This window comes from Saccopteryx bilineata, chromosome 2, assembly GCF_036850765.1.
Source record: "Saccopteryx bilineata isolate mSacBil1 chromosome 2, mSacBil1_pri_phased_curated, whole genome shotgun sequence".
Lineage (NCBI taxonomy): Eukaryota > Metazoa > Chordata > Mammalia > Chiroptera > Emballonuridae > Saccopteryx > Saccopteryx bilineata.
Window position 1 is genome coordinate 340,030,776 of NC_089491.1, and position 24,145 is coordinate 340,054,920.

The window sequence follows — 24,145 nt, forward strand, 5'->3', positions numbered from 1 at the left end:
AGGAAACTTGATTGAGATCGTCCTCTGATTTTTTGAAATAGCCTGTGCATGAGGACAACTAAAACATTTGTCTGGTTTGTCTGGGTTTACTTGCTATTTCTGTAGCTAAATAAAACTTTAATTTTCAAACAAATCTTCCCACAGCTAGATGACCACTTTTTTAAGCCATCAATGTGTGGCTGACTCATACAGGTTCACAGCCTCAATTCTGTATAAAACAAAATGGAAAAACACTCTGAATTGTAAGCAATCAAAATGCCATCAGAAACTAACAACATGGATTAATTAAAAAGAAAAATCCATAGTAATTCATTTTTCTTCCTTTCTACTCTTCACACAGCAAAACCAGAAGTAAGAGGTAGCAGAGAAAAGCAATTAAAATGGAGTCAATTTATGCCCTGAGAATGTCTAAGTACAATTTTTACCAATGAAATAATTAGTTTCAGATTTCTCATTTTTCTCCCCTTTGTCACACAGAAATCGCTTTCTCTCTTCCTATGGAAACAGTAGACTGTCTTGCTCTTCAGTTAACCCTTGGATTCTAAGATTTCAATAAACTTGTTATTTCATAAAAAGAATAAGACTAAGTGGTTACCGGGCCATTGTCTCTTTTCAATCAGGGCCTTGGATCGGACTGGAAACCCTAATTCCATGAATTGCTATGAACTTGCATAACCTCTAAAACAGGGTGATAGGCTTGAAGTGACACATTGGGTGTGACTGAGTGTGTCCGGGAACACACACTGTCCCTGTTCCTAGCACCTGCTCCTGCAAGATGGAACAACAGGAGGGAGGATTCTCTGGACACAAATGTACCAACACTGTTGCAAACTCCACCATTCACTCTGCTTCTGACCATGATCAGAACTCGGCTCGCAAGAAAGCGCACCTACTCTTCTGATCTATGAACAAATGCCAAATCTATAATGTGAGCAGCACTCCCCTTCAGCCAGCAAAACCTCTCGGTAGCATTGCAGTGAGCACACATCCACAGGCTCAGGACTGGACACAAATGAAACACAGCTATATCAGTGTGTTGAAATGCTCATACAAGTGAGAACTATGTATCACTTCCAAACTATTCATGGTCACCCCCAGGCATGTCTTCATGACATCGCCAACACAGAAATGTCTAGTCAACACTGGATTCCAGAAAAGCAAACACTGCTGGAGATGAATGTATTTACAGATCCACATGGAAGGTGTGTGTGTGGTTCATGAGCAAGGGAGAGGACAAGTGCAGCTTCATGGGGAGCCGGGGTGGGTACAGGTGAGCCAAGTGAATGAAATGTCAAACCACAGGGTGACACAGTCATGAGACAGCACAAACACCACTGCAAAGAGAAGCCTCCCCACTGGTGAAGAGCCCACAGGATCCCTTCCCAGGAATCAGAATGGGACACCAGAACAGAATAGAGAGAAAACTCTTACTGTAGCACACGGGAGTGGCTGAGATCTTTTATATCCGAGTCCTCATAATGTGGTGTTATCATTGCCAGGCCACTGTCACTCAGCATGCGTTTCCGTAGCGCAGGATTCCACCAGTCTGACATTCTGGGAGAGAGACGGGCACCAGACATGTCAGCAAAGTCAGCCACAGGACCTACTCTGCACTTTCTCAAGATAAGTCTTGTCTATAAATGTGAGAAGGGAAATTCACCTTTACTGGGTGTTTACTAGGTACGTCAGATTTATTATTCCTTTTAATTTTCTCAACCATCATGAACTATTTGTATAATTCTGCCCTCTTCACAGATGGGAAAACCGAATTTCAAGACAAAGTCACTTAAAATGCAACTTAAAACCAGTAATGGAGCCTAATGCAGAAATGCAGATTCAAAAATACAATGTTGGCCCTGGTCGGTTGGCTCACTGGTAGAGCGTTGGCCCGGTGTGTGGATGTCCTGGATTTGATTCCCAGTCAGAAAGCACAGGAGAAGTGACCATCTGTTTTTCCACCCCTCCCCCTCTCACTTCTCTCTCTCTTTCTCTCTTCCCTTCCCTTCCCACAGCCATGGCTCAATTGGAGCAAGTTGGCCCCAAGCACTGAGGATGGCTCTGTGGCCTCTGCCTCAGACTCTAAGATTAGCTTGGTTGTTGAGTAACAGAGAAACATCCTGGATGGGCAAAGCATCTCCTGCAGGGGGCTGGCCAGGTAGATCCCAGGTGGGGCACGTAGAGGAGTCTGTCTCTGCCTCCTCTCCTCTCAATAAAAAATACAAAGCCCATCTTTTCACTGCTCGGCTGCTCCTGGTTTCTGTCCAGTGGGGGCCGCTGGTGAGAAATACAAAAGGGACTGATTCATGTACTTGTGTATTTTTCAGGCTACTTTTTTTTTTGCAGCTAGAGTTCATATAGGTTGAACCCAGACAAAGCCTTGTTTTTTTGGCCATGATTTGACAGGGAGGGAATAAGTAATAGGTCAAAGACCAGGGAGAGCTTGGCAGAATGGGTCCACACTGACGAGATCGAGGACAGACTGGATCAACAGGATGTGACTCATTCTTTTGCTCAGGTGGGCTGGGAGGACACCTTGACTCTGGTTACCACTGCTTCTGCAGCAGGACTCATCATCTCACTTGTTCTCCTCACCACGAACAGGCTTGACTCACAGAACACGGACCATGAAGTTGGCCTTCTCCATTGCCTTCTGGAACTCCCAGGGTTAGGGTTAGATCAGGGGTCGGGAACCTTTTTGGCTGAGAGAGCCATGAACGCCATATTTTAAAATGTAATTCCATGGGAGTCATACAATGACCCGTGTACATTACGCATTTTCCAATAGAAATTTGGTGTTGTCCTGGAGGACAGCTGTGATTGGCTCCAGCCACTTGCAACCATGAACATGAGCGGTAGGAAATGAATGGATTGTAATACATGAGAATGTTTTATATTTTTAACGTTATTACTTTTTTTTTAAAGATTTGTCTGCGAGCCAGATGCAGCCATCAAAAGAACCACATCTGGCTCGCAAGTTATAGGTTCCCAATCCCTCGGTTAGATCACCCTTTGTGCTTATCAGCAAAGCTCTGATATCACTAGCTCCAGCTTCCTATACACAGCTATACATCTGTTCCACCCTACAATTTTTTTTTTTGTATTTTTCTGAAGCTGGAAACGGGGAGAGACAGTCAGACAGACTCCTGCATGCGCCCGACTGGGATCCACCCGGCACACCCACCAGGGGCGACGCTCTGCCCACCAGGGGGCGATGCTCTGCCCCTCCAGGGCATCACTCTGTTGCGACCAGAACTACTCTAGCACCTGGGGCAGAGGCCAAGGAGCCATCCCCAGCACCCGGGCCATCTTTGCTCCAATGGAGCCTTGGCTGCGGGAGGGGAAGAGAGAGACAGAGAGGAAGGAGAGGGGGAGGGGTGGAGAAGCAGATGGGCGCTTCTCCTGTGTGCCCTGGCCGGGAATCGAACCCGGGACTTCTACATGCCAGGCCGACGCTCTACCACTGAGCCAACCGGCCAGGGCCTAAGATGCTAACAAACCACAACCAGAAAATCTGTACAGCAGCCCTAACTAGTCTGTGGTTTCACCTTCTGTAGTTTCAATTACCTGCAGTCAACCTTTGTTTGAAAATATTACATGGAAATTTCCAGAGATAAACAATTCATAAGTTCTAACTTTCATGCCATTCTGAGTTCCCTGATGAAATCTAATGCCATCCCGATCTGTCTCACCCAGGACAGGAATCATTCCTCTGTCCAGGGTCTCCGTGCTGTGTTCGCTAACTGCTCGTTAGTCACTTAGTGACTTCCTGTCTCAGATATAAGATCAATCAAATAGAAAAAGAGAGAGCAAGAGACCACATTCACATAACTTTTATCACAGTATATTGCTATAATTGTTCTATTTTATTATCAGGTCTTGTTGTTAATTTCTTATTGTGCCTAGTTTATAAATTAAACTTTATCATAGGTATGTATGCAAAGGGAAAATAAAGGATTTGATACTATCCATAGTTTCAGGCACCCAGGCTGGGGGTGGTGGTGTCTTGAATCATATCCCCCATGGATGAAGAAGGGACTACTCTATTTTAAAAGAGTTTGCTGGCCCCGGCTGGTTGGCTCAGCAGTAGAGCGTCAGCCTAGCGTGTGGGGGGCCCGGGTTCGATTCCCGGCCAGGGCACATAGGAGAAGCGCCCATTTGCTTCTCCACCCCCACCCCCTCCTTCCTCTCTGTCTCTCTCTTCCCCTCCCGCAGCCAAGGCTCCATTGGAGCAAAGATGGCCCGGGCGCTGGGGATGGCTCCTTGGCCTCTGCCCCAGGTGCTGGAGTGGCTCTGGTCGCAAAAGAGTGACGCCCCGGAGGGGCAGAGCATCGCCCCCTGGTGGGCAGAGCGTCGCCCCTGGTGAGCAGAGCATCGCCCCCTGGTGGGCAGAGCATCACCCCCTGGTGGGCAAAGCATCGCCCCTGGTGGGCGTGCCGGGTGGATCCCAGTCGGGCGCATGCGGGAGTCTGTCTGACTGTCTCTCCCCGTTTCCAGCTTCAGAAAAATACAAAAAAAAAAAAAAAAAAAAAAAGAGTTTTCTGTCATTAGAAATGTCAATTCCAAAGCCAAACAAGACACTGATGGCACCTTGCGGCTGTCTCATCCTCACAATGCCACAGGAGAGGATACTCACCCCGAAGCCTGCTCCACCACCAGATCAGGCATTCCTGGTGGTGTCCCCGCCTGCTGCGACAGTACCATATCTGGATCCAGAATAAAAATCTCATCTTGAGAAATCTCCATCACAAAGTGCAAATGTTCCTAAAGGAGAACAAAAAAAGCCTGTTGGATGACTGACAGGGACGTTCAAACCTCTCATCGGAAGAATAACAAAACAAAACTCCTTGGCTTTGCAGAATAATGAAATTCTGTGACATATCGAATGACTACAGTGAATTTTCAGAGGCCTGACTAGTGGACATCCATCCCTGAAGCAACATCGTAGCAAGAGGCTTGGGAGGGAAATAGATGGATCCCTCCTCGCTTGGGTTCCTAGCTGGCTTCAGGAGTTTGTTAGGTATAACCAGAGATAGTCTTGCCTCTTCTTCTTCCCAAATACTATCAAAGAAGTGACAGCCCAACTTGGAACGTGGTCCAGCACGAGTGCACAATAACCTGGACTCCCAGTCCCCGGATCTGGTCAAGGCTAAATGCATAGTTAACAACTAACTGGTTTTATCACTGGATTCCACACTCAACTCTATTTGCAGGAGAATTGGGACAGTGGGAACACTTATTATCATTAGGCATAAGCATTTTATTTTCTTATTACTGAACTCTGAGAGGTGATGAGTTGAAACCAAGCAGCCTAGATATATACTTGAGATCTAAAATTTTAAGAAAGCAAACAATTTGACTGCGAAGCTGTATTTATAAGTAGCAGGGTGAATACAAATTTAAAGTGCAGGCTGGTGATTATATTTACAAGTCTAGTTATTTTCCGTGCTCATTTAAAAGGTCAAGCCATATCACCTTCAGTCCACAAATCACAAAACACAAGAAGACAAATAAAAAGCTCATAGCTTAGGCAAATAGTACCATTCCAAAATGTGCACATGTTGCAGTGTTTTTGTTAGAAAGATGTATAAGATTAGCTGCCCAGAAAGTATATATACTTGGGAAGTTTTCACTTTCCCAAGTAGACTCACAGAAACTTACCTGAGATCTGTCTATTCGATAGAAGCGATCAGCAGAAGTTGCTAGAAAAAAAAAATAGTATATGGCATTCAGAGTGTTCTGTGATCTGGCACTAAATTTCTAACCTTCTGTCCTACGATGTCAATCAGAAACCTTACAATTCCAGTCATACAGATTACTGGCCAGTCTCTAAATCTATTAGGAAAAGCTTAGGACCCCAGACAGAAGTGAACAGAGCTAGGGAAAACTGTAGCTAGCCAGGCTCCCCAAGAAAATGATACTTCTTTTGGAAAAGATCTTGAAGAGGCAGAGCCAGGGGCCACATCTGGTGTTAAAGAAATCATTTTACCTTAAAACTGAGTCCCTAACCTGTGTCTGAAGAAAGGCAAAAGAGCAATAATGTATGTGTGTGTGCGTGCGTGTGTGTGTGTGTACGTGTACACATACATATAATTTAAGCATTTCTAAAAGGGACTGACCAGGCTGCAGCTGTAGGTTGAGGGCAAAAACACCTTACAAACTTGGGTTTTTTGAAATTATTCTGATTATCCTTCATATTCAAAAGCATTATGTTTCTCCTTGCTTAACTCTATCTAACAAAGTCCAGATATTTTAAATAGAGGCTCTACATTGTACTAGAAAGAAAAAAAACTTAAAATGCAAATAACTCTTCCAAAAATCATAACTATTTAATGATTAGCTTTTCCCCAAAGGAAATGAGCTGAGAAACGAGCCCCAGTCCCGGCCCTCTGAAAGCAACAGGAGAACAGAAGGGACCTGCCTCGGAAGGCCTTCCTCTGCTCTGTTCTTCCAGCCGTGACTGTAATCACCTCGTAAAGGACTTCAATAAAACTGCTTATAGAGTCAAACGAATATGCAAGTTCATCAAAGACCACAGACAGAACAGATTGTATACAGAACCATGCATATACATTTTCATCATTTTCTTAAATATAAGCCATTCCTCTGTGAATTCCGGAAAAAGAAATATTTTTCTCATCACAAGGGAATAAAAAGGCTGGGGGAAAAGAAGTGTGATTTACCTTCAGAGGTAGTTGACAAGCCATTAATGGAAACTTATGTCATGATTTATGTGGGTCAGATTTCAGAGGGATACAAGTGTTCCTCTTCTTAGTACTGTTCATACATCACACATCCTGTTATACTCGTAACCACATTAGTATCTTCTTGGATGCACACACAGATAAGCAGAGAGAGAGAGCTACGGGGTGGGAGATATGCTGGGTAGCACATACACAGGAAAGGAAATCAATAGAGGGAACTGGGTAGAAAAGTAGAACTGAGCGGCATCCAGGGAGCGAGAGATGCTTGCAATGGAAAATGGCCTCATGAACCAATCAGAAAATAACTGACCTGTTTTGCATCCAATGTCAGCTCAGCAGAGCAGATATGAACACAACTGATATTTTCTATGCTTTGATAAAAATTTATGCATCACACTGAAATGATAGTTTAATGAAAACCATATGGAAGTTTCCAGATAGGCAAGCAACAAACGTGTTGGTACCCATCCCACGGCTGCTGAACCTATTTTCCTCCATTTAAGAGAGGTATCGGCATGGTTTAGGAAATGGGGGTTGGGGATTAGGAGCAATGAAGGAAAATGGCAGCTTAGACATAACATTGTTAAGTTCAGCCAGAGTTAACCAACTTGCTCTAAGGTTAACAACTCCAGAACAACTGTGTTGCCACGTCAGCAAGTCCACATGGTTGAGATGGAAACACCAACCACATAGAGCCCCGTGAAGAGTTTCTGAATCATCCTTTGGAAAACCAGAGTCCACTCCACCAATAGATACCTTGCCCTGCTGCAGCCCCAACCCTCGCCCCTCCGTCAAATACAGAAACACTCACCATCTAGAAAGCACCACCGTGGGGAGAGTCTCTGAGCTGAGAGTGCCCTGGGGAAGGAGGTTTCTTGGTCCTGGAAAGAGATACACATATCCCGTGGCTCCATTTGAATGAAGGGCTTCCCTCCCTCTACACCAGGGGTCTCAAACTCGGGCCCGCGGGCCACGAGTTTGAGACCCCTGCTCTACACTGTATCCTACCACCTAGTTCTAAGAGCGAGCATCCTTTCCTAAACAAAACACTAGTGAGAGACCAAATCATATATAATTATATTTTACTAGAAACAGAAATAGGACCTCTGTTTTGGAATGAATCATTACACGTAAAAAATTTTAAAACAACTCCTGCATAAAATTTCTAGGAGGTTTTCAATTATTCCATTAAGCATTCATAAATAATAGAACCTGGGATAAATTATTTCATTTAAGAAGTTTCTTTCTTTCTCTTTGTGACACTGAGGAACTGCCTGTCATTAATGTGTGCATTCTCTACATATGTATAAAAATTTCCCTTACCATGAGACTCTGTGGAGGCGGAACCCAGGCATCTGTTTTTATTTTATTTTTATTTCATTTTAAAGCAATAAGCTATGTTCATTAGGAGCGTAGACTAGAAATGTGTTCTAAAAAAACACTTTATGTGAAAAAAGTACTTATCTAACTATTAGACTTGTAAATTTTTAATTGATTTATAAAGGTTTTAATTTATAGTGTATTTGTTCTTAACATATCTCATAGACATAGGTCTCTATGCTTAAAAGAAACTACAATTATTTTTTAATTGCTTTACCTCAAACTACTTCTCTTCAGCATAAGATATTTTGGCAATGTAGTCATAATGTAAAAGGTATTTTTAATTGAATTTATTGGGTGACACTGGTTAACAAAATTATATAGGTTTCAGGTGCACAACTCTACAATACATCACTGTTTTTAACAAGGTGAGTCTCATGTATGCTAAAGTTTTAGAACCAAAGACATAAAGATACCAGGACAAAAGGGATACACTTTATTATTAAAAAGTGAGGGTATATGAATTATAAATATGAGTTTTAAATATGAATGGTTCCTGTAAATTAAATAATTGATAGAGGAAATTTGGTCTCTCTGAAGAGTGGTACCAAATTTTATATTTATACATGTAGACCTGACATAGCTATGGATGCAGAGGTAAATATACATTCTTCTTCTTTGGACTGGCTTTGACACCTGCTGGTTAAGCTAAATGAAATCTTGACATGTGCTCAGTACCTATTAAGTGAGAATTATGTGCAACATTTTAAGAATTCTATTTTGACACATGTGCTATCTTGTTTTTCAGAAATGTAAGGTTCCTAATAGACTTTTATAAAACATATAAACCTACCAACATGTCTCAGTTTGGTGAGAAATTTAATTACACATCAAGAAATTTGAAAGGTACTTGAAATATTATGTGGCAACTATGAAAGCTAACGAATAAATCTGTTAAACAAATGTGGGTGTCTTCCTTAACGGTAAAAAAACTTAAACACCAAGGATACTATCTGAATTTTGATGTCAAATGTGCTAGAGACCACCATGAAAAAATAATCCTAATCTCCCTAGGTTAAAATCAACTCTGAAAAAAAATACAGAAATACTTGATTTATCATTCTAAAAAAACCTAAAGATCAATAATGGTCTTATTAGAATATTCAAATTAGAAAATACTGGATATCATTTAGTCTAATTCAATTTAACAAAATGGAGATTGGTATATTGCCTCAGCCACAAGACTTGCTTACCTGGTAAAGTAATATTGATATAATTATATACCTTTTTATGTGAGAGCATCTTTATCCAAGCCTACAGGCATGAAGTTCATGGCCAAGAAAACTAGCTTTGAGTATTTAACCACCCTGACTCCATCACTTACTAACTGAGCATTTGTTACCAGATTCTGGGTTTCAAAGAAAAGAGATAAGGCAGATTCATTTAAGTGGACACAAACAAGAATGATATCAAACAAAGGCTGAAGTCACGTCATTGCTGGTTTGGTGTTTATAGGGTTTATCTTAATCAGAAATTCAATGCCTCTTCTCACAAAATTTTCTTAAATACAGGGTATTGTCTTCAAGGCTGAACATCTTTTATAGGCAACAGTAGTATTTGTCAGAACATCCCCATTCAATAGTAACTATGCTTGCTAGATATTTGCTTAGTTTTACCAAAATTGTTATCTTTCTCATTTGCTGATTTGGGTTGTCAGTTGCCACACAACTGTCCATTATTTTTATTCCCATGACAGATTATGACCAATCTCTTTAACGTGTATTTATTAAAGCTAATGCAGTGCAAGGCACGTGATCCATAAGGTCGTGAAGAAGAACAAAGCACAGGCGTGACTTCAGCAAGTGTCTGATGCAGTGTGCGCTGTCTGGGTGCTCCCAAGTTCCCTTCTGGCTCCAATTATTAGAATTGCTGGATGTCTGACTTATCAGATTTCAACTTCTTTTTCCAAGTGATAGTTATTGTGCTGTTCATTTATTTCCTGCCCATTGTCAAAAGTCACCAATTTCGTGGAAATGAATTTCTTCCCAAAGAATTGGAATCTGGTAATGGGAACAGCAGAGGACATTAACTGTTGAGAGAGCTAATGGAAGGCTCAACGCACATTTTAAAAAGCCCTTTTCTCTCAAGTCTGAAGTCTGGGGCTAACAATCTTTGGTGGGGGCTGAAGTTTTCAAAGAGTCCTGACACTGATGGATAGCTAAGATGTGCCAAGAAGTACAATCCTAAACCATGCAATCCACTTGCACAAAAGTCAGGCGTCACGATGTCAAACAGAGCAGAAGGCTGCTGATTCTAGCTCCTCCTTTATTCTTTCCTTCCACTTCAAGGCCTCCACCTACAGCTTCCGCCCTGACTCACTTCTATTGTCTGGCATTACAGGATAAGCTCAACAGGCTGTCAACGACTCAATGAATAACATGTTGGGAGCTGGTAATCACCCCTTTCTTTTCGGACACATCCGATATGCTCCCTTTTATTACATCTGAGAATTATCCATAAACACTGCTCTTCTTCTGTAGTCCTTGATGGTTCTATATTACCCAAAATTTAGACTTATCTTTTTCTTTTCTTTCAGTTACTGAATAGTCTCGTGTTTGGGATATGTCGCCCGGCAGAATAGGTACAAGAAAAATTAGTAGAATTCACAAAACCATCTCACTCGGTTTTAGGGTTACCTGGCCACTGCCAGAGTTCGTTTAGAAATATCAGGCTGCAGTCTCATTGAGTAGGATGGATTTCAGTGCATATTCTTATGCTTATTCTTAAGCCATAAGCATTCTGTCATTAAGAAGGTGTAAAATCTAGCCCCTGTATTTCTATCCCACCATCTACCCCACTGTTCTTCCTGACCCTCTCTGCCCACACCAAAAAACAAACCATGAATGAAGAACTGCAGCTTTGAGAGTTTAAGTAAACTCTCAGAAGTATCCATTTATTACATAGAGAAGTTGCAATTCAAATATAGGCCTTTTCTACTACAGAGTCCATGATCTTATATACCAACTTTTATTGCTTCTAGAGGCATTAGAGTTGTTTGGGGTTTTGAAGAATGGGGAGGGTATATATGTTTAAGAAAAGTTTTTTGACTCAGCTCAAGCAAAAACATACAACAGGTAAAAGCTAGGTTGATCTTGATGGCTATGAAGACCTTCCTTCAACTCTGGGATTCAAGGATTTTCCGGAGTTTCAGCTTTCATTACATGTCAAACTAATCTTCCATATTTCTTACCAGATAGTTCCCTGCCTGTTAACCCAGAAGTTTTCCTCCCTCGAATTCTCTGGGCATGTTGTCTGTGCACTTTCTAGTTCCTATGCACCTATCTGCTTAAGACTTTCATGGAAATACAATAATCAATGTCAACAATAGTGAACCACAATCCAGAGACAAGGAACTGAGGTAATACTCATGTGAAGGAAATTCTGATTACAGAGTTTAGATAACTGGCTGTATGTGTTATACATCTAAACTTTGTACCAGTCTGGCCAGTATTAGGAAGTCGGTTGGCATGTGATGTGGTTATCACTTCTGTTACAACTTGATTTTCATGTCTTCCCAGTGAGGCCTATTGCACTACTATTTACAAAAACCATGTGTAACAGCAGAAACTGTATATAACCTAAATGTCTACCCACAGAGATAGGGTTAAATATAAACCGTGAAACAGAGTGGCAGTTTTTAAAAACTTGGTTGGGCTTCATTTATTAGCAAGACATATATCTATGCTATATTATTGTTAAAAATAAATTGTGGTATAATGTGTATAGCGAGTGCACAAAGAATATAAATACATTCTTATTTTAAAACACAAACAAAATATCTTAAATGTATCCATATATGGCTATGTGTATGACTTGGTATAGACGTAGAAAAGGGTGCAAAAGAGAGTGACATCACGAAGATGGCGCCGTGAGCAGCGCGTCCGACAGATCTCCCCAAAATCTCAACAAATTTGTCAACTAGAAACAGAAAAATTTATCTTCGGAGCATCCTAGAGTTCCACACACACACTGAAAGCAAAAGGACTGTTGCTGAGGAGGGAATACGCCTGTGGTGAGTCAACCCACGCGTGCAGCTGCCCGCGCCGCGTCCCGGGGAGTGCCGGCAACCACCAGCGTGCTCTGAGAAGCCGCACGCCCCCCCCACTTGCCGCATCCCGGGGAGTGCCGGCAACCACCGGCGTGCTCTGAGAAGCCGTGCGCGCGCCCTGAGCCCCCACGTCCCTGCCGGCAACCACCGGCGTGCTCTGAGAAGCCGAGCGCGCGTGCACGCCCCGAGCCGCCACGTCCGTGCCGGCAACCACTGGCATGCTCTGATAAGCCGCGCGCGCCGAGGCCCCGCGTCCCGGGGAGTGCCGGCAACCACTGGCGTGCTCTGAGAAGCCGAGCGCGCGCACGCCCCGAGCCGCCACGTCCGTGTCGGCAACCACCACGTGCTCTGAGAAGCCGCGCGCCCCGAGCCGCGTCCCAGGGAGTGCCGGCAACCACCGGCGTGCTCTGAGAAGCCGCGGACCCCATGCCATAGTCTGGGAGGGGCGCCAAACCTGTCTTTCCTAGTCAGGAGATTCTCTCCGTGGACGGGGCACCTCACCCAGCCATTCGAGCTAACAATCAAGCGTTGGGCGAGGGGCGCGTAGGCAGCCTGAAATACTCTCTGGAGCACAGCTGCGGATCCAATCACTGAAATTAGCTTAACCCACGAAATCTACGCACCCACGGGGCTCTAATTGATAAGATCTCTCCCAGTTCAGTGATCCAAGACAAGAGGCATAATATTTTTCAGTGCCTTTCGCTAAAGGGGCGGGGGCAATATCTGATTGACAGAGCCTCCATATTCAGGGATATACCTAACAAGAGGGACTTGGCAGATATTAAGATCTATATAGCAAGCAGCGAATAGTGCATCTTCTTTCCAGCCAAAACAGGCTACAAAGTGTGGAAAGCCTGGGTTGAGTGGTCCAACTGAATGGTAGGCACTGAACAGTCACCTTGACAACAATTGACTCCCAGCCCCACCTGACTACGCTGGAGGCTCTGACTGCCAGAGCCTTACCCAGAGCCTTGGGCTGAGTGAGGATAGAGTGGGGATTTCCCAGCTCTTTGAGCCTCTTACTCCCCAGACAGAAGCAGTGGCAGCCTCATAGCTGGATCACCAGGCTGCTATTTCAGAAAGGGGAGACTAGGGGAGAAACTCCAGGAAAGCAAACTCTCTCTCATTGTTGGACTCTACAAACGCCAACAAGCCTTGACTACCAGCGAGACTAAAGCCAATTATAAGACATTGCCATAGAATCCCATCAACTGCAAATCCCTACCTAAGCGTGACACAGGGGCAGAACCTGGGGTACAGAGTCACCGACCAGGAAGAGGGAGAGAAAAGAAAAAGGAAGAAGTTAACCTCTCAATATCAAGAAAAATCCACAGACTTTATAACTTGTTCCACTAATTCTTTGTTGTTGTTGTTTCTCTCTTCTTTCTTATTGCCTTTATTTGTATTTCCTCCATCTCGGTCCTTTTATTCTCTGCCCATCTTATGCTACCCTTTTCTTGAACTACACTACCCATGAGTGTTACATTTTATTTCTTTTCTTCATCCTTACTCTCCCTTAGGGTTACACTCCAAAACCCTTAACTCTCACTCTCTCCTCTTTTGATTTCTTTTTGTTCTTTTTTGTTTTTTTCCCCTTTCCTTTTTTTCTTCCTTCGTTTCTCTCTTTTTCTTATTTCTTCCTTTCTATTCGTTCCTTCTTTTCTCCTTTTACTTTTCCTCTCATTTAATCCTCAATCACGAACAAATTATTTAATTTGGGACTCAAGTTTTTTTTTGTTTTTGTTGTTTGTTCTTTTTTTTTATTTTCTGCTTTTGTTTTTGGTTTTCCATTGTTTGTTTGTTTTTGTGGCATTTTGGGTACTTTTTACATTGCTTTTTAACTCACTAGCATTCCTCCCAACCCAAAGTCTCCATTGTATTTAGTCTTCACTCCACTTAATACAACAGATTTTTACTTATTATTTTTATTTTTTTCTTCTTTAAATATTATTTTTTCTCTCCTTTTTTCAGTTTCCCTCTTATCCCTCTCACTATATCTCTTAGTTGACCATCACTTACAAGCAAATCATTTTATGCTTGTCTAAGATATCCTCCTTTTTTTTTTTTTTTTTTTTTTTGCATTTAGTAGGTCCCTACTCCCTTTTTTGCCCCTTGAACTCTTCACCCCAAATCAGGCCCTCTGTTATAGGCAGTTTTTGTCCCATTTAGCATAATATAATTCACAGGTCATCACAATATTTACCTAAAGAGGTGAGAGGAGGGGAGGAGAAGAAAGGAAAAAGGGGAAAATAATAAATCATTACTTTTTTTGAGTGTGGAGTGTTTTTCTCCCCCCCCTTTTTATTCTTTATTAATTCTAATTAACAATATCAACAAGACCACCTTCAGATGCCAATAAGAAAAAGGAAATCGAATATTATGGATACAAAAGATAGAGAGGTAACACAAATAGATGTGGAAAGATCTATGGAGAAAAGATTTAACATACTGGAAGCCTTGGAGCCAAATGACAGAGAATTTAAAAGAGAAATCTTAAAAATACTCAGAGATATACAAGAAAACACAGAAAGGCAATTTAGGGAAATCAGAAAACAACTCAACGATCACAAAGAATATATTACCAAGGAAATTGAAACTATAAAAACAAATCAAACAGAAATGAAAAACTCAATTCACGAACTGAAAAACGAGATAACAAGCTTAGCTAATAGAAGAGCCCAGATAGAAGACAGGATTAGTGAAATAGAAGACAAGCAACTTGAGGCACAACAGAGCGAAGAAGAAAGAGACTCAAAAATAATAAAAAACGAGAAAGCCCTACAGGAATTGTCTGACTCCATCAGAAAGAATAACATAAGAATAATAGGTATATCAGAGGGAGAAGAGAAAGAAAATGGAATGGAGAATATACTCAAACAAATAATAGATGAGAACTTCCCAAGCCTGTGGAAAGAACTAAAGCCTCAAATTCAAGAAGCAAACAGAACACCGAGTTTTCTTAACCCCAACAAACCCACTCCAAGGCACATCATAATGAAGATGACACAAAACAATGACAAAGAAAAAATTCTCAAGGCAGCCAGGGAAAAGAAGAATACAACATATAAAGGAAGACCTATTAGATTATCATCAGACTTCTCAGCAGAAACTCTACAAGCTAGAAGAGAGTGGACCCCAATATTCAAAGCCCTGAAAGAGAGAAACTTTCAGCCAAGAATACTATACCCATCAAAGCTATCCTTCAAGTACGAAGGAGATATAAAAATATTCACAAATACAGAAAAGATGAGAGAATTTATCATCAGAAAGCCCCCACTCCAGGAAATACTAAAGGGGGTTTTCCAACCAGATTCAAAGAACAAAAGAAAACAAAACCACAAGTAACAGCTCCACCAAGAACACAATAAAACCAAACTTAAACTGTGACAACAAAAGAAAAAAAGGGGGAGAAAGGATGAAGATTAACAGTAGCAAAGGACGATGAAGCGCAGAAATACTCATAAGAAAGGGTACTACAATGAATATGGTAGGTACCCTTTTCATTACTTAATGGTAACCACCCTTGAAAAAACCACCACAAAAACACTTGACTTAAAAAAGGTAGCAACAGAAGAAAGAAGTATGGAATACAAACAAACAAAAACCAATGATAGAAAAACAAAAGAGAAGAATCAAACAAGATACAAAACTAACAGAAAGCAATTTATAAAATGGCAACAGGGAACCCACAAGTGTCAATAATTACACTAAATGTAAATAGATTAAACTTACCAATAAAAAGACACAGAGTAGCAGAATGGATTAAAAAAGAAAATCCAACTGTATGCTGCCTACAAGAAACTCATCTAAGCAACAAGGATAAAAACAAATTCAAAGTGAAAGGCTGGAAAACAATACTCCAAGCAAACAACACCCAAAAAAAAGCAGGTGTAGCAATACTCATATCTGATAATGCTGACTATAAGACAAAAAAAGTACTCAGAGACAAAAATGGTCATTTCATAATGATTAAGGGGACACTGAATCAAGAAGACATAACAATCCTTAATATATATACACCAAACCAAGGAGCACCAAAATATATAAGACAGCTACTTATTGACCTTAAAACAAAAACTGACAAAAATACAATCATACTTGGAGACCTCAATACACCGCTGACGGCTCTAGATCGGTCATCCAAACAGAGAATCAATAAAGATATAGTGGCCTTAAAAGAAATACTACAACACCTGGATATGATAGACATCTACAGGACACTTCATCCCAAAGCAACAGAGTATACATTTTTCTCTAGTGTACATGGAACATTCTCAAGAATTGACCATATGTTGGGCCACAAAGACAATATCAGCAAATTTAGAAAAATTGAAATTGTACCAAGCATATTTTCTGATCATAAAGCCTTGAAACTAGAATTCAACTGTAAAAAAGAGGAGGAAAAACCCACAAAATTATGGAAACTAAACAACATACTTCTAAAAAATGAATGGGTCAAAGAAGAAATAAGTGCAGAGATCAAAAGATATATACAGACTAATGAAAATGACAATACGACATATCAGAATCTCTGGGATGCAGGAAAAGCAGTAATGAGAGGAAAGTTCATATCACTTCAGGCCTATATGAACAAACAAGAGAGAGCCGAAGTAAACCACTTAACTTCACACCTTAAGGAGCTAGAAAAAGAAGAACAAAGACAACCCAAAACCAGTCGAAGAAAGGAGATAATAAAAATCAGAGCAGAAATAAACGAAATAGAGAACAGAAAGACTATAGAAAAAATCAATAAAACAAGGAGCTGGTTCTTTGAAAAGATCAACAAAATCGACAAACCCTTGGCAAGACTCACCAAGGAAAAAAGACACAGGACTCAAATAAATAAAATCCAAAATGAAAGAGGAGAAATCACCACAGACATCATAGATATACAAAGAATTATTGTAGAATACTATGAAAAACTATATGCCACCAAATACAACAATCTAGAAGAAATGGATAAATTCCTAGAACAATACAACCTTCCTAGACTGAGTCATGAAGAAGCAGAAAACCTAAACAGACCAATCAGCAGGGAGGAAATAGAAAAAACTATTAAAAACCTCCCCAAAAATAAAAGTCCAGGCCCAGACGGTTATACTAGTGAATTCTATCAAACATTCAAAGAAGACTTGGTTCCTATTCTACTCAAAGTCTTCCAAAAAATTGAAGAAGAAGCAATACTTCCAAACACATTTTATGAGGCCAACATAACCCTCATACCAAAACCTGGCAAGGATGGCACAAAGAAAGAAAACTACAGACCAATATCTCTAATGAATACAGATGCTAAAATACTAAACAAAATACTGGCAAATCGAATACAACAACATATTAAAAAAATAATACATCATGATCAAGTGGGATTCATCCCAGAATCTCAAGGATGGTTCAACATACGTAAAACGGTTAACGTAATACACCATATCAACAAAACAAAGAACAAAAACCACATGATCTTATCAATAGACGCAGAAAAGGCTTTCGATAAAATACAACACAATTTTATGTTTAAGACTCTCAACAAAATGGGTATAGAAGGAAAATATCTCAACATGATAAAGGCCATATATGATAAACCATCAGCCAACATCATATTAAATGGCGTAAAACTGAGGACTTTCCACCTTAAATCAGGAACAAGACAGGGTTGTCCACTCTCTCCACTCTTATTTAACGTGATACTAGAAGTTCTGGCCAGAGCAATCAGACAAGACAAAGAAATAAAAGGCATCCATATCGGAAAAGAAGAAGTAAAGGTATCACTTTTTGCTGATGATATGATCCTATACATCGAAAACCCAAAGGACTCCACAAAAAAATTACTAGAAACAATAAACCAATACAGTAAGGTCGCAGGATACAAAATCAACATACAAAAGTCCATAGCCTTTCTATATGCCAACAATGAAATATTAGAAAACGAACTCAAAAAAATAATCCCCTTCACGATTGCAACAAAAAAAATAAAATACCTAGGAATAAACATAACAAAGAATGTAAAGGACCTATATAACGAAAACTACAAGACATTGCTAAGAGAAATAGAAAAAGACACAATGAGATGGAAAAATATTCCTTGTTCTTGGATAGGAAGAATAAATATAATTAAAATGGCCATATTACCCAAAGTAATATATAAATTTAATGCAATTCCCATCAAAATTCCTATGACATTTTTTAAAGAAATGGAACAAAAAATCATAAGATTTATATGGAACTATAAAATACCCCGAATAGCTAAAGCAATCCTAAGGAAAAAGAATGAAGCTGGGGGCATTACAATACCTGACTTTAAACTATATTATAGGGCCACAATAATCAAAACTGTATGGTACTGGCGGAAAAATAGACACTCAGACCAATGGAACAGAATAGAAAGCCCAGAAATAAAACCACATATATATGGTCAAATAATCTTTGATAAGGGGGCCAACAACGCAAAATGGAGAAAAGAAAGCCTCTTCAACAAATGGTGTTGGGAAAACTGGAAAGCCACATGCAAAAGAATGAAACTCGACTACAGCCTGTCCCCGTGTACTAAAATTAATTCAAAATGGATCAAAGACCTAAATATAAGATCTGAAACAATAAAGTACATAGAAGAAGACATAGGTACTAAAATCATGGACCTGGGTTTTAAAGAACATTTTATGAACTTGACTCCAATGGCAAGAGAAGTGAAGGCAAAGATAAATGAATGGGACTACATCAGAATAAAAAGTTTTTGCTCAGCAAGAGAAACCGATACCAAAATAAACAGACAGCCAACTAAATGGGAACTGATATTTTCAAACAACAGCTCAGATAAGGGCCTAATATCCAAAATTTACAAAGAACTCATAAAACTCAACAACAAACAAACAAACAATCCAATAAAAAAATGGGAAGAGGACATGAACAGACACTTCTCCCAGGAAGAAATACAAATGGCCAACAGATATATGAAAAGATGCTCAGCTTCATTAGTTATTAGAGAAATGCAAATCAAAACTACAATGAGATACCACCTCACCCCTGTTAGATTAGCTATTATCAACAAGACGGGTAATAGCAAATGTTGGAGAGGCTGTGGAGAAAAAGGAACCCTCATTCACTGTTGGTGGGACTGTAAAGTAGTACAACCATTATGGAGGAAAGTATGGTGGTTCCTCAAAAAACTGCAAATAGAACTACCTTATGACCCAGCAATCCCTCTACTGGGTATATACCCCAAAACCTCAGAATCATTGATACGTAAAGACACATGTAGCCCTATGTTCATTGCAGCACTGTTCACAGTGGCCAAGACATGGAAACAACCAAAAAGCCCTTCAATAGAAGACTGGATAAAGAAGATGTGGCACATATACACTATGGAATACTACTCAGCCATAAGAAATGATGACATCAGATCATTTACAGCAAAATGGTGGGATCTTGATAACATCATACGGAGTGAAATAAGTAAATCAGAAAAAAACAAGAACTACATGATTCCATACATTGGTGGAATATAAAAACGAGACTAAGAGACATGGACAAGAGAGTGGTGGTTACCAGGGGTGGGGGGAGGGAGGATGCAGGAGGGAGGGAGGGAGAGAGTTAGGGGGAGGGAGAGGGGCACAGAGAAAACTAGACAGAGGGTAACGGAGGACAATCTGACTCTGGGTGAGGGGTATGCAACATAATTTAATGACAAGATAACCTAGACATGTTTTCTTTGAATATATGTACCCTGAAATATTAATGTCATCCCATTAACTTTAATAAAAATTTATTAAAAAAAAAAAAAAAAAGAAAAGGGTGCAAAAGGACTCAAAGCAGGAAGGTGCTATACCGATGTCTACTTTGGGTGAAGAGTTAAAAATCAAGCAGAGGTCTAGAATTATGTAAAATCAGAAGACTAAGATAATCCAGGATTGCAAAACCTAGCAGACTACAGGACACAAGTAATTAATTAAAATAAAAACAAATGCTTCCCTGGCCGGTTGGCTCAGCGGTAGAGCGTCGGCCTAGCGTGCGGAGGATCCGGGTTCGATTCCCAGCCAGGGCACACAGGAGAAGCGCCCATTTGCTTCTCCACCCCTCTGCCGCGCTTTCCTCTCTGTCTCTCTCTTCCCCTCCCGCAGCCAAGGCTCCATTGGAGAAAGGATGGCCCGGGCGCTGGGGATGGCTCTGTGGCCTCTGCCTCAGGCGCTAGAGTGGCTCTGGTTGCAACATGGCGACGCCCAGGATGGGCAGAGCATCGCCCCCTGGTGGGCAGAGCGTCGCCCCTGGTGGGCATGCCGGGTGGATCCCGGTCGGGCGCATGCGGGAGTCTGTCTGACTGTCTTTCCCTGTTTCCAGCTTCAGAAAAATGAAAAGAAAAAAAAGAAAAAAAAAGAAAAAAAAAACCAAATGCCTTAAGGATCTTCATATCAAAGACAAACACATATTTGGATGAATTACAACTGGAGCAATAATTAAGAGTAGCTGATTGTCGAAAAGGTGCTCACAGTAACTTGAAGTCATGGAGCATGAATTTCCTACTGACATCCTTATTAATGGTGACCACATAGGTGACTCAGTTCTTATATACCTAGGATTCATGTCATTCCTACCTCTTCTCTATCTACATCCCTTTCTCTCCTACTTAAAAAATAAAATCAGAATACAGGTGAGCGAGAGTGAGGTTCATACAGAAATAATACTGAATTTGCTGGTACTTTGTTTTACATAATTCTCATTACTAACACATTGTGAGTGATATACCTCCCATCATGCGAACAGCTCACAGTATCCTCACAGAGGGCTTGACACAGTTGTAGAGTGTGTGGCCCTTGTATTAAGAAATCCTGGGTTCAGGGGCAGCACAAGGGTGACCAGCAGTATAGCATAGACCATGAATCAGTCTTGAGCTGGAAGGGTAAGTGAGGAAAAAACAGCCCCTTGCTAGAGGGCAAATTCTGGCCCAGAGAGCGGACCTTAGCTTCATGGACCCTCTAGAGTGGACAGGGCAACATCTATGTCACTAAACAAGAAAAAAATCAGAAGTCTGTTTGCTTTGTGAACACTGAACATTACAATAAGTGTACAGACCTAGTTTCTGATAGAACCATAACAAATAAGTTTGAAAATACGCACCGTCTAAAGCACCTGACTGTACATACTTAACTTAAGCAATGTGGTTGTGTGGACGTAGCTGCATTTCAGAAGGTAGTCACGTAGTTCCCTGGGCTGTGTCACTGTCACAATTTGGTCTCTAATTTAGGGTTTCTAGTCTCTCCAGTCCTCTCAAATTGCATAATCAAATCAATGATTCATCAGAGAGATAAGGCACTTGACTTGTTCATTTTTTGATTTGTTATTTTTCTTCACATAAGTATGGCATGATTTAGATGAAAGCAACTCACTATTATACAATGTAGGCAGAATGATATAACCTTGGACTTACTGTGCTCCTTTCTATTTTAAATGTAATAATCCTCTAAAATTGCATGCTCCTTAGACAAGTGATGTTAAGATATCCTGCTCATTTCAAAAATCCCTGATACGTGAATTTTCTCTTTGGATATATGTGAATAGAAAATCCATTTCTCATGAGAAAAATATAGCCATATGCACAAAAGCAAACCTGTTTCTTGTATACATATTTTAAAGCCAACTGGCATGAATGATATGTAATTGATAAAGAAATTTTCTGAACCACTATTCAGCATGCATATGCCAAACCTGTCCTAAATTTAGAATCAATTACAGTACTCATAGCTGATGTGCACGTAATTTAATGAAGGCAACCCCAATACACACTCTAGTAGATTATCTAATTAAGCAATATCCACCCAGCACTGAACTATACCTTCACTGTGAATGAAATTCATTCTCTTTCATAAAATACCTACACGTAAGACATAAACTGAGGCAAAACAGAAATCCCTTTGGTTTGGGAAATCCTGCTTTGTTTAATGATGTTCAGTCAATAATTGCTTTACTTCCCAATTTCTCTCTTTTTACCTATGCAAATTTTCTTCTGCCTGCCTTGACATCTCTCATGCACTATACATCTATTTATTCATTTTTTTTCTCTAGTTTTATCATCAACTTATATAGCAATGTTTCTTCATCCTTGGTGAATGGACCCATTGGGGATGCTTAGAGATGCCTGTTTAGGTAACTGGAATCCTCATTCATAGACTTGCCATTATTATCATCTTTCAAAATTCTTTACTACCCACAACTCCTGCAGCCGAAGAATGCAGACATGGGAATGTCCATGTCCAAAACTAGTTTTGAAAGATGAGTAAATAGTTATGGTGTGGGTAGGAGATAGAAATGAGAGATGGTCTAACATTTTCAAGAGTCCTTTCTTGTATGTGAGAAAGCCCTCCATTAAGGACAACTGTGTGTGTGTGTGTGTGTGTGTGTGTGTGTGTGTGTGTGTGTGTGTGTAGGAGGAGGAGGAGCAGTATCATATTCACTTTTTAGCAGCAAACAGACTGGGCCTCAGGCAAGTCTTATTTTAATTTCTCTTTAAATCCATTTCTGACAGCTTTGATTTAGCCCAAAGGAAAATTCTACAAAATTCCTTGCTAACTCCTCTCCTTCCCTAAGACAAAATAAATTAATTCCCACAATGACTCCCTTATACCTGTTTCAGTCCATCCCTTGAAAGACTCTTCTAAGATCCAGAGAAAACAAATTAGGGAGCAAGAGATTTCAAAGAAAGGAAAGAGATGAGTAAGAACAGCTGGCATCGAGCGAAGGTAAATCAGTCCAGTATTTGTGGGCAAATGCTGCTTGCCTCGGACTAGGCGGAGCTCTGGTGAACGACGACACACGCCTATCCCCCAGAGGAAGATCCAACAGGTACATAGAAAAAATTAAAAATGTAAAAAAAGGAGGCTCAGGATGAGCAAGTGAGTGTGGACTCTCAGATCTGACCAAGGGTTTCTCCTCATGGAAGTAACAAGACATCTCTAAAGGATGAAAATTCTTTTCAAAAATATTATATCTATGTTGAGATATTCCAACCATTCTAGTGCTAGTTTTAAGGAAATTCTTAACAAAGAGAAATCACCTGGATGGAGCCCTTTTTGGACCTACTATGAAATCTTATTCTATTCATTAAAATCTCAAATGATTAGCTCATAACATTCTGGAAAGCATCCTTCTGTGTGCTGATCCATCAGTTCCTCGTGGAGCCTTCCACCTGGGAAATGGGGAAACTCTGAGTGTCGACAAACAAAACCAGCAAGGCCTGTGGTTCCCGGTCATGGCCGGGGAGGGGCGGTTAGAATGACTCCGAGTTTCCTAAGTTCCTCACTATGGACATTGGGGGCTGGACAATCCTTTGTTGTGGGGGACTGTCCTGTGTATTGTGAGATGGTTAGCAGCCTCTCTGTCCTCTACCTGATAGATTTCAGTAACACCTCCTTCCCTAGTGGTGATGCACAAAATCACCCAACTTGCCAAATGTCTTGTATGAGGGGCACATTCGGTTGAGAAACACTAAAACAGTTGAATCTGCTGGACTCCTTAGTAACTTTATGGGGTTAAAAGGGGTATAATGAAGTCCAAGGAAATAAACAGAAAAGAAATTGTACTGCTCACAAATATTAGGGGATATTTCAAAATGATTATATAAAGGGATAAAATATCCCCTAATTTTTGTGAGCAGTGTAGTTCCAAAAGCATCTTTATCGAACAGGTAGGCAGAGTCCAGTTTCTCTATGAAGTCTGGTGTAGCTGCCTAGCTCAGGAACATCCTGAAACTGGAAGCACAACGCATTTGGCTTGTCTAAATGATCGGCTACAGGCTACAGGAGGTGCCGTTAGGGTGGGAGGGACTTTGTATTTTGACCTCAGAGAGATGGTGCAGGCAGGAATTTTCAGCAGGTTATAAATATCCAACAGGCTCTTGTATAACCCATTATATCTTGTTAGGTTAATACAAGGTGTCATTTTTGAGCCTTAGTGCTTTGTTGGCAATTCGCTATGAATTTGGCAAAGGAAGAAACCACAGTGCGGAACTGCCATCTGGCTCACTAATAAGGTG

At 40.7% G+C, this 24,145-nt stretch overlaps 1 protein-coding gene across 1 annotated transcript in view; it reads right to left on the bottom strand.

Moving 5' to 3' along the window:
• DGKI (diacylglycerol kinase iota) overlaps window positions 1–24,145 on the bottom strand; it is a 387,457-nt gene that overhangs the window by 59,608 nt on the left and 303,704 nt on the right. The window contains 4 exon segments of the mRNA XM_066262376.1: window positions 1,432–1,554; window positions 4,634–4,761; window positions 5,659–5,699; window positions 7,513–7,582. Of these exon segments, the coding sequence (XP_066118473.1) occupies window positions 1,432–1,554; window positions 4,634–4,761; window positions 5,659–5,699; window positions 7,513–7,582 (362 nt within the window).